General features: G+C 46.9%; 1 protein-coding gene across 4 annotated transcripts in view; it reads left to right on the top strand.

The window, feature by feature from the left end:
* The first annotated feature begins 8790 nt into the window (after nucleotides 1–8790).
* The window catches only part of CACNA2D3 (calcium voltage-gated channel auxiliary subunit alpha2delta 3), a 511446-nt gene continuing 508835 nt past the window's right edge, over nucleotides 8791–11401 (top strand). For all 4 annotated transcript variants that reach the window (XM_060271434.1, XM_060271435.1, XM_060271432.1 and 1 more), the window contains exons 1-2: nucleotides 8791–9434; nucleotides 10109–10190. In XM_060271434.1, coding sequence (XP_060127417.1) covers nucleotides 9325–9434; nucleotides 10109–10190 — 192 coding nt within the window. In that variant the 5' untranslated portion in view covers nucleotides 8791–9324. The remainder of the gene's footprint in view (nucleotides 9435–10108; nucleotides 10191–11401) is intronic.

Below are 11401 nucleotides of genomic sequence, written 5' to 3'. Positions count from 1 at the left end.
TTGGAAGACAGATGATGGTAGAGGATGAAGGTGGAGGATCCCTGGTCTTTCCTTGTGTGTTACATTACATAACTTATGTATTCTATAGCTTACCAACATGGCTGCATTTGCTTTGTATACTACCTTTAATTGTTCTGCAATTCTGCATTAATGCAGATCCATTCCTTAAAAACAACAACTCTGCACCACTATAACAGAGGAATCCTGTTGAGTTTAATAGTGCTGTTAACTCCCATGCTTTTGATATGTTGCTTCTTCTAATGATATGCAAAATAACATTTTTCTTGTTGCTACAGCATCACATTGCTGGCTTGTGTTCAGCTTGTGTTCCACTATAAATCACATCTCCTTCGCAGCAGTGATTTTTCCCTAGCCAATTATCTCCCACTTTGTATGTGTGTGTTTGAATTCTTTCCTAGATTTCCCACTGTTGAATGTTAGTGGCATTTCTTTCTGTTCTCCTAAGCATTTAAAGGCTTTCAAATATTTTATGATCTTAAAGATGTAGAACTATACTCTCACTCAAATCCCTTATTAAAATATTGAACAGCAGTACCAGACTGAGGATGGGATACAAACGATGTCATTCACATAAAATCAGAACTGTAAGTCAGGATTCAAATCCTCAAAGGGACCGGAACCTGGGGACAGGGTGTAGCTCAGCACACGGTTTGTATCCAAAAGGCTCCAGGTTCAATGCTTGGCATCTACAGGTAGACTTGGAAGACAGGTCTTCTGTCTTAGGGTGGTGGAGGATGGAAACCTGGAGCTCAGCAGCTGTGCAATATAGACAATAGTAGATGGACTGCAGAACACTCTCATCTGTTCCTGTGGCCAAAGCACTGCAGGAAAAGACTAGCCAGACCAGCAAGGAAATCTTTTCATAACAATAGGCCAGAGTGGGTCATGTAACGCTCCCTGACCCCTGCACAATTGTCTAGCTAATGCTTATTCATTGAGCAGCAAGGTGACTTTGCTGTAGTGTTTCCCATAATAGACCATCCATACCCTTCTTCAAGTCTGCTAGTTTCTCCCCTGCTTTTGATTAGAGACATTTTAATGATTGATCCATTGTACTAAAATGAAGCAGTACATACTTTTCCTAAAGAGCACCAGAAACGGATACTCATCTAACCTTTTGTGGCAAATCCAAGAGACAACATTGCACCACCTTTCTGAACAGTTTGATCCAGTGTGTAACTACTGTGTTTCTCCAAAAATAAGACACCATCTTATATTTATTTATTTATGGGCTTCCGGGTTCAGCGCCAGCGTCGATCGGCGGGGTTTCGTCTCGTCTCCGAGACGGCCCGTCTCTGCTAGGAGTGGGGAGGGCAGCGAGAGCAACGCTGCGCCCCTTAGAACCTCGGGAAGGGCGTCCCGAGGGCAATTTGCTCGGCACAGACCCAATCCGGACTCCCCAACTCTTCGGTTAGCTCTAATAAGAGCTCCGGAGCGAGGAGGGTAGAAGTCGCGGGGGCCATTTTGAGCGGCAACGTTATTCTAGCAGGGAGAAGCTTCAAGCCGAAGGCGGAGAGCGCTGGATTCTTCCGAAAATAAAACGATTGGAAAAGACTGTAAGTAACCTCACGATTTGGATTATAAAACAATTTGGTCTGGGAGAGAGGGGAGAAAAGAGGAAGCCACCCCCCCCCCCACGGCAACAAAGAGACAGTAAATAGAAACCCGAAGCAATAAACAGAAGATTTGTAATTCAAAAGGATCCCTCAAAGGCATCAAAGAGAATATCCCCTTTGATGCAGGGTGAAAAGGGGAGAGAGACTGTGGTTTATGACTGCCCTGCAGCAATGAGGTAAAGCCTAAGAAAAACCTTTCTTTCCCTCGGGAGCCGGCAGCCCAGGCAATCCAGTGAGTTGATCAGGATTTATAAGTCAATTTTTACTTCACTTTGTATTTCTGGACTTTGTGGAATTTCTTTTTTGGCTTAAGTGCTTGTGAAATGTGAGTTCGAACTTTATTGTTAACAAGACTTGAAGAATGCAGCCAGCTTGTTAAAATGGAGTCGAGAAAATAAACTGTGATCATATTCCACCCCACGTGATAAGTTTTGACCTTGGCAGGACTGAAATATGTCAACAAAAAAGTGTTCCCCTGAGTTCCAGCGGTCTGTTTTGACCTTAATGTGGGAAACAAGAATAGAGTTATGTCAAGAGGAGACACGACGACAGGAGTTACAGCAGAAATTTCAGGAGGTGATGGCGGAATATGATTTTCTAGGAGATGAAGCTTTTGACACTGAAAAAGAGCAATGTGAGAATGACAATGATGGGGAAGGAAAAGATGAAGATGAGGACTGTGATGATTCAACACAAAATGAAACACACCATGAAAAAAATGATGACTCTACTCTACAAAAAGTTGGATGGAGTGCCCTGCCTTTGAGGGGGGCACGATTGGTATTATTGGAACTCCAGAACGCCCACAGGGAAGAAGGAAAAAATATGCAGAGAAGAGAAGAAATTCAGGGGTCCTGTATGGTGACCTGGATGGCAAGAGACTGTAAACAGGGGGTGGGGTGAAGGGAAAGTGATGTTGTGATTATAAGGATGGATTAACAGGTTTATAACTGGTCTGCTGATTTTGGAATTTGCTGGATTGGGGGGGGTGGAGCCGGTAATCGGGGATGTAAGGTTAAATTGAGAATAGTTATAGTTTTAAAAGTGAATGGATTTTGGAAAATGTGAAAATATGGAGGCTTATAGAGGGAGAAAAAAAAATTAGGCACGGGAAGAGAAAATTGGAGTTTGAATTTTCAGTGATTTGAATATTAGATGAAAATGTTAACAATTGATTTATAAGTTGTATAAGATACAAAGGTGTATTTTTATAAAGTAAGAAACTGTTGCAGATGATAAAAAAGGGATGAAAACCGGGGAAGGGGGGGAGGGGAAGCCCATAAAATATGGTTTTTCAACTATGAATGCAAGAAAAATTTTTCTGTTTTGTATTGTTTTTTTCTTTTTCTTTTTTTTCTTCGCCCTTTCTTTTTCCCCTTTTTTTCCTATTTTTATTTTTCTCTTTTTTTGGTATAACAATAGATGGTTGGATGGATGTCCTCCTGCGTACTGCCCTGGTTTGCTGGAGCTCCCTGGTGGCAGGGGGGGGCTTTGGGGTCAGGGGAGGGGGAGGAGGACAGAAATCCAAGCATAAAATGGACCATTTCTGACTGTTCACAAACATGGGATACTTCTGTGGCAGGGGAGGACCCATGTGGGTGGGTAGGAAGGAGGTGGAAAAGGGGTTTAAGTATGTACCGTTTTTTTGTTTTTTTGTATTTTGTAAAATTAATAAAAAGTATGTTAAAAAAAAAATATATTTATTTATTTATATTTAATTATTTTTCCTCAAAAAAACAACACGGTGGCTTATTTTCAGGGGATGTCTTTTTTTTAATTAAGCCTATCACTATGGCTTATTTTTGGGGTATGGCATATTTTTGGGGTATGGCATATTTTCAGGGTATGGCTTATTTTCGGTGAAACACGGTATTCCTGTGTAGGACGTTCTCCTAACTTTGCCAACCTGGTGCCCCAGCTTATGGAGGTTGTACTGGCCCAAACCACATGAAGGACACCAGGTTGATCTAGATCAGGCTTCCCCAAACTGCGGTCCTCCAGATGTTTGGCCTACAACTCCCATGATCCCTAGCTAAGAGGACCAGTGGTCAGGGGTGATGGGAATTGTAGTCCAAAACATCTGGAGGGCCAAAGTTTGGGGATGCCTGATCTAGATCAACCTTCTTGTAGTTTAAACACATTGGGTTGGATCTAAAGATTCCCTTCCTCCAGTGAAAATAGTCCTTCTATTAAAGGAAGACCCCTTCCATTTGAGGATGCTCTACCTATCTCAGTGAAGGAACCTTCCGATCCTCTTCTATATTTGAAGGGCTTTCAGTTTGGCATAATTTCATTAACAGTTACTTCATACAGACTTTAAAACAATTTTGCCTTAGTCTAGATCTAACCAATTATTATTATATATTTAATATGTTATCTCCATGGTTTTAGGACTTATCATCATGCATGTTGCCCCATGTTTCTTCTCACTCTGTTGATACATCAATATGTAAATCCTCTGAAAAACCTTCAATATGTCAATTTACCAGTTCTCTTTACTTGGCCACCAAACATTCAGGCTTTAGAAACCCTGTGATACAATGTTTCAGTTTTGATGTTATTAATGGTATTGCAGGTTTGAGAGGCATAATGTTGGCTGCAATGGTCCATAGCTAGAGGAACCATCTTGCTATGAAGCTGTACTACAATGGTGCTCCATGCACCAGAAGCGGTTTAGTCATGCTGGCCACATGAACTGAAAAAGCTGTCACCGGCTCCCTTGGACTGAAAGCGGAGATGAGCACCACACTCCATAGTTGAATTTGACTGGACTTAATAATCCAGGGGTTCTTTACCATACAATGTAATGCAGCAATGGGGGTACTGTAATTCACATGGCTTTTGGACATGCTGCCAGATGCTGATGATTTTGGACGACCTCAGTGAACAGTTGTTGGAGGTATGGTGTCCTGCCATGAACAACCTTAGGTTGAGTGGGTACACAATTTGTGCTCATAACAAAGCATGACTCGCATGATGGCTTCACTGTAGGCCAGGGGGTGGTGTGCCTTATTTCGCCACAAGGTGAAACAGGAAGTGTTGCTCTGCTGCTGCCGCCTGTACCTCTGGCATTGGTCCTGATTTCAGGCAAGACCGTGCCAAAATTGCACGAGATCTCCCGCATGATTTTGGTGAGAACTCACCCCAAATTAGTGTTGATATCTGCAGCCAAGGCAGTGGGGAAAGTAGGGCACCCAGGGGGTGCCGCATGACAAGAGAGCCTCACCCCACCTAATCACTGTGCCAGTACTCATATGTAGCCATATGAGACACCAGGACAGAAGCTATGTAGCTATGTAACCTAGGCTCCTGCGAACTGCCACTAGATCAGAGCAAAATAAGCAATTGTTGAACATACCCCTGGATAGCTCAGTTGGTGAAGCATGAGACTCTTGATGTCAGGGTTATGTGTTCAAGCCAAGGCCTATAAGAACTGCTGCTGCTGCTACCAGCCAGGAGGACTCCCCTGCTCAGCGCCTGAAGGCCCCGGTCCTGCCACTCACCACCTGGCCCAGGGCGGGGCCTGAGGCCTATAAGAACTGCTGCTGCTGCTACCAGCCAGGAGGACTCCCATGCTCAGCGCCTGAAGGCCCCGGTCCTGCCACTCACCACCTGGCCCAGGGCGGGACCTGATGGGCTTTATAAAGGACTGTTGCCGCCGCTGCTGCTGGGCAGAGAGGGCTCCATTTTGTTTTGTTTTGTTTAAATTCCTGTTATTTTTTACCTATGTTATTTAAACTGTATTAAGGATGTATTCTTAGTTTGAGATATTGATTTATGTCGAAATTGTTTTCTATTCGGTTGTGTATTTTTTGATGTGGTTTATGTATTGTTTGTGACTTTTGTAATTGTGCTATTGCTGTATTGTTGTGATATTCGACTGGAAGCCGCCCAGAGTGGCTGGGGAGACTCAGCCAGATGGGCGGGGTACAAATAAAAAATTATTATTATTATTATTATTATTATTATTATTATGCCCCACGTTGGGAAAATATTCCTGCATTGCAGGGGGTTGGACTGGATGAGCCTCGTAGTCTATTCCAGCTCTACTATTCTACGATTCTATAAATTGTGGGAACAACAGCCAGTTTGCATTGCTTCTAAGGTCCATGCACGTAAAGAATTGTTGGGAGTACTTCACTCTGGCTGTAATAGTTAGGTCACACAGAAACACAAGAATCTGCCTTATACTGAGCCAGACCACTGCTCCACCTACGTTAGTTCAGTACTGTCTGTGTGGGATGTATTAAGGTATTACTAGAGCAGTCAAGTACATTCTGTTGCCTAGAATGGACACATAGGGGAATGTAGCTCCAGACAGGGAGGACTTCCTGTCGTACCTGCTCTGGAGCTTCCTCCCCCTGTGTGTGACCAGGTAGATGGGTGTGAACCTAGTTGACCAGATTAAAGGTCTGGCTAAACAACCATCTCTCTCTTGGACTCTTACTCTCTTACTCTTGCTCTTAGCCAGTGAATGGCTCAACCTTCACTTAGAATGGAGGCCACAAGCAGAAAATCTGAGATAGCTCGGACTTTTTTTCACTGTAACCACAAGATAAAGCCTGCCTTCAGATTACTGCTGTGAACTGAATGTGAGCAAAACTTTATTCTTACTTTTAAAGAAGATTGTGTTGTGTTGTTATTATTTTAAGAGGGAAATAAAGGGGAAACTTACCAGGAACAATCCAGACTGGATTGCTTAATTAAAGGATTATAATTAATGAACTTGCTTCCAATAAGTTAGAAAGGGAATGTACTCTGCTGTTTACTCACTAGTTTACTCACTAGCGTGAGTGAGGAGGCATAATATCAAAACAATATATCCTCTCCTACCTTCCTTAACATTCCCACAGTCTGCACTGACTGGCAGTGGCCCTCTGGGGTTTCAGACTAAAGACTCTCTTACCCCACCAGGAGGTAAAATAAAAAAATTCCTTCAGTAGCACCTTAAAGACCAACTAAGTTTATATTTTGGTATGAGTAGGGATGGAGTCTGGAACCCTCTGTGATGCAAAGCAGATGCTCTACTACTGAGTTACAGTCCTTCCCCTGGATGCCCAGGGGTGTGTAACATTTATGAACTGGAAATGGAAGCACATTGTGGCTATATGGCTACCCAGTCACACACTTATTATTATTATTATTATTATTATTATTATTATTATTATTATTATTATTACAGTTTGCCAGCTGATAGTGGACTCTACACCTGATGACATGGCTCAAGGAAAAGCAGCATGGATTTACACATACAGAAATGTTTATGATCCTACTCCACAAATAAACATTGGATTGCTGCTGCTGCTGCTGTTTTACCCAAGTTCAAGAATAAAAATGTTTCTCTCAAGGCAAAATCCCTTCTTTAGAAAGACTCTAGCAGGCAGTGGATCACATTGTAAGCAGAGTGACCAGCATGCTGGAAAGCAGGAGGGCTCATAGGTAGTTAAAAGGATTCAGGCCACAGTCTCATAATAGCAGAAATTTGAATATGCTAATTTATATGTATAGATGACTCTGGGAAATGAAGGAGGTGGGTGGCTGAGGTCTCACTAGTGCCTCTCTTTGCGGAGTGCTCAGCTGTCTTATTAACTGTTTCTTTTCTTTTAAAGTTTTCTAAAAAGTGGGGTTTGTGTGTGTGAGAGAGACAACCTAGACCTGTCACAGAAGACCAGGGGCTTGGTACTCCTAACACCCCTGGTGGAGAAGGTGGGATTCTTAACAGAGTTCAAAAGTTATTAAGAAAGTTAGGCGTGTGGGTGCCTTGGATACTGCATCCTCAAACAGGAGTGCATAGTCACTGTCACCTTACAGAGAGAAAGAGAGCGCTCCAGCTCCTGTACTCCCCCCCCCTGTAATACAATACTAGGATGACTCAGCTCACCTTTAATTCTTAGGATGCTTATTTCACAATCAGGTGGGCAACTGTTTATTCTTTACTTCTGATGCACTGGAGGTAAGAGTTGCCAGGTAGAAGGGGGGGGGTTAAAGGTTAAGGAGACCAGTTTACCCCCCTCCCCTAAGTAACTGAAAACAGCATCTTTTGCTTCCTTAGCGCCTCTCTCTCTCTCTCTCTCTCTCTCTCTCTCTCTCTCTCTCTCTCTCTCTCTCTCTCTCTCTCTCTCTCTCTCTCTCTCTCTCTCACACACACACACACACACACATCTTGGCTTCAGTTGCACCACTAGCTCGCGATCCTGCCCCTCACCCCTTACCAAGGGGATTCCTCCACAAGGCCAGATTAATAATTTATTCCCCGGCTCCAGCAGTCACTTAGGCTCGCATTGATTTCCTTGTGCTGCATTTCCTCTCGTTCATCGGATTCTCACCCCCCCCCCCCCGCCGCGCTTCACCCACCCGGGTTCCCGTCCAGATCTCTCGGATCTTGCCTCGCCGCAGCCAACGCGCAGCCGAGAGAGCGAGGGAGCCTCCGCCGAGCCCACCATGCTTGCCGGCGGCCCGCGCGGCGACGGGCTTCGCGGGGAGCTCCGGAGGCCCTTCAGCCCGCGCAGGCTGCTGACCTGAAGGGCCGAGGGGGCGCCCGCAGGTTGGCTCCTCGTCAGCGCGATGCAGGAGGGCAGGGCGGCAGGGAGCGACCTTGCGCGCCTTCCTCGCCCTCTCCGCCGCCGCCGCCACCCTCCCTCCTCCCGCTCCTCCGCCTCCTCCCTCCCGCGCTGCGACTTGGAAGTGCCGCGGGTGGGAGAGGTGAAGCGATCCGCTCAGCCCTTCATCACCAGGGCCGCGATAACCGCTGCTCATCCCGCAGGAGCGCGCTGCCTGAAACTGACCAGGTCTCTTCCTCCAGCTGCGGCGGCGGGGCTGCGGTTCTGGCTGCGGCGCCTTTCCCTCCGGGTCCCTGCTGCCGCTGATCCCAACGCGGATCGTCCTGCTTTCCGTCCTGCACTTTTTCCTGCGGACTTGCTCCGCTTCTGCCGCCTTGGAGACACTTTCGGCCCTGGCTTGCTCTTCTTCTTCTTCCTCCTCCTGCTGCTCCTCCCACCCCTTTCGATGCCTGCCTGACGGCGCGCACCACCTCCTTAAAAGGCGGCCGACGCCGCGCCGCTCCCCACCAGGGTATATTAACAACGCGGACTTGATTTGGGACGAAGGCTGCGCTGGAGCTGCGCAGCGCTGAATGAACGCAGAGAGAGAGAGAGGGAGGGCGAGAGGGAGAGGGAGGCGCGCGTACACACGACGCCCAAAAGGGGACGGAGGGAGGGACCTCTCTGCGTTTCCCTGGGCAAAGTGAGCCGCGCTTCGGACGCTGAGCTCCTCCCCACCTGACCCTCGACTACACCGAGCTCCCTCCCGCCCAAACCTGCCGGGCTCTGCACTTCAAGGCGCCGGCGGGAGCAGCCACGAGGTCACTCGCGGAAGTAACTCCGGCGCGCCGCCGACTGCGGAGCGGAGTTGTGGTCGCCCAGCGGCAAGGGGCGGGTTGGCCGCGGTGCCGCGGTGCTGTTGCCAAGGACACCCCACTTCTCGGGGACCTGCCGGGAGAGCCCGACCCGTCTCAGGATCTGGAGTGAAGCCAGCCAGCCAGCCGCCCCTCTCGCGGAGCTGAGAAGAGGATGGCGCCGTGACTCCGCGCCCCGGCTCCGCGCTCGCCCGCTCGCTTTCCCCTCTCTGCCGCCGACGCTGCGCAAGCCGAGAGCAGTGCTGTTGGAAAGGCACGCCGAGGAGCGACACCATGCCCGGGCTCGGGAGGGCTTCCGCGGGGCTCCTCGCCCTCTTCTGGGCAGGTGTTTGCCTCAGCCTGGTGGCCGTGGCCGGCTCGGAGCAGCAGATCCCCTTGGCTGTGTAAGTGTCGCAGGGAGAGCGGGGTGCCCGAAATGGGTTGGCATGGATGGGTCCTTGTCTCTCCCCCAGCCCCGAAACATCTTTCTGCCGTTTTGGTTTGGGGTTGCGGGAAACGGAGCTTTATTTATGATTATTTTCCAAATTTCCCTCCGCGGGGGAACTTCGGGCCGGGCAACTGGCCGGTCACGCTCGACTCGCTCCTCGCCTGCAGTCCCGCTTCAGCCGAGGAGCTCAGGGACAGGGATCTCGCGAAGCGAATAAACGGAGCCGCTACCGCTGCTGCTGCTGGTGCAGAGCGAGGTTTTGTTTTGATAAAGTTTCATCTCGGGCAAGTTTGACGAAAGAGGCCTCCCCACTCCCATCGCCTTGCCTAGTGGAATAGCTCAACGGGGAGGGGGGTTCAAACTGAGAAAGTGCACCCTTCCTGTTTTGAAATAACAAAGAGCCTTGTGCACCTGGAAGACTAAGCTAATGTCTTGTGACTGTGAGCTTCTGTGGACCACAGTCCGCTTCCCCAGAGGGACACACTGTAGTCCTGAGCTGCAGGTATATACCGGTACAGTATGTGAGTTGCAGCTCAGATTTTGTGAGTGGAGTGTTGTTGTTGTTGTTGTTATTAACTGTCATGTGTTACTACATTTGCCTCCGCATTTTAATTCTTTCTCTCTTTGCAGTGTGAAACTCTGGGCCTCTGCATTTGGTGGGGAGATCAGATCCATCGCAGCGAAATACTCAGGTTCCCAACTTCTGCAGAAGGTAAGGATCGCTTCAGGTGTACGCACCGGAGCAATGGATTTAGTGCTGAAAATGGAATCCGGTTTGGTACCCTGAACAAACAGGAACGACATCTTTCAGTCAGAGGAGATTCTCCGCTCCTCCCCTCCCTCCACACTTTTAACAGCCTGCTGTCTTTTTACACACTGCAGAGACTATAGACTTCAACATGCACTGGTTATTTTTATATCTGAAGAAGTGTGCATGCACACGAAAGCTCATACCAATGACAAACTTAGTTGGTCTCTAAGGTGCTACTGGAAGGAATTTTTCTATTTTATTTTTATTTGGTTATTTTTAGATTACTCTCCCTTTCTTAAACGGAGCCCACCCAAATGACTTTGGCTCCCTGTGGTGGAGCTATTTAGATTTAGAAGTGTGCCTGGCTTTTGTTTTGCTCCCTAGGTGGGGATTATGATGTTAGCAGCAGTTTTTCTGTGTAAACACACATGCATGCAAACACACAGACACACACACTGCATTCAAGAGGTACAAAAAGCGGGCAAATTTTATTTTGCTCTCTCTGGCTATACTTCGTTGCAATGGGGGGTGGGGGTGGGGGACCCAAGGCATGACTATTGTTTGTCATCTCTGCAGTTTTTACAATCCTATTATTCCTCCAATCATCTCAGGCCAGTGCTGGGATGTATTACATCATTACAGATAAGGAGAATGAATGTGGTTATCTTCCTGCTCAGCTGCACAGCTGGGTAATAAGCTTGTGAAGTAGTGCAAAAACTTGAGAAATTGGGCTAAGTCTCCATAATTCTGGAGAGTAATGAGAATGGAGAATAGATTATTAGACCTTTTATAGATTATTAGAGCTTGCATCTGGTCTCATTTAAACATGTAACCTTATATTAAAATCCTGCTTTCAGATAACCTGTGTTTAAATATAGCTGTTGATGAATTAAAAATAAATGAGAAATCCAGGCCGGTGGTAAGTTGAAAAAGGGCTCTGGGGTTGCAGTTCCGCATGATTTGAAGACATGAGCTTTCGAAGTGAAATTCAGCTATCCAGATGCAATTTTTAGAGCTTGGATTGAAATGATTCAATGGACCAAGTTAAACTTTAAATAGATTTTTTTAAAAACAACAACAACAACACACAAATAAATAAGGTTTTGCTCCGAACGAAGAATGTGCTGTGTATTTTGCATGGTAAGGGTTTGTGCCATTCAAGTCAGTGAATT

The sequence above is a fragment of the Zootoca vivipara genome, chromosome 2, assembly GCF_963506605.1.
Source record: "Zootoca vivipara chromosome 2, rZooViv1.1, whole genome shotgun sequence".
Taxonomy (NCBI): Eukaryota; Metazoa; Chordata; class Lepidosauria; order Squamata; family Lacertidae; genus Zootoca; species Zootoca vivipara.
The sequence above is the reverse complement of the archived record's forward strand: the minus strand, read 5'-3'. Positions and strand labels throughout refer to the sequence as shown.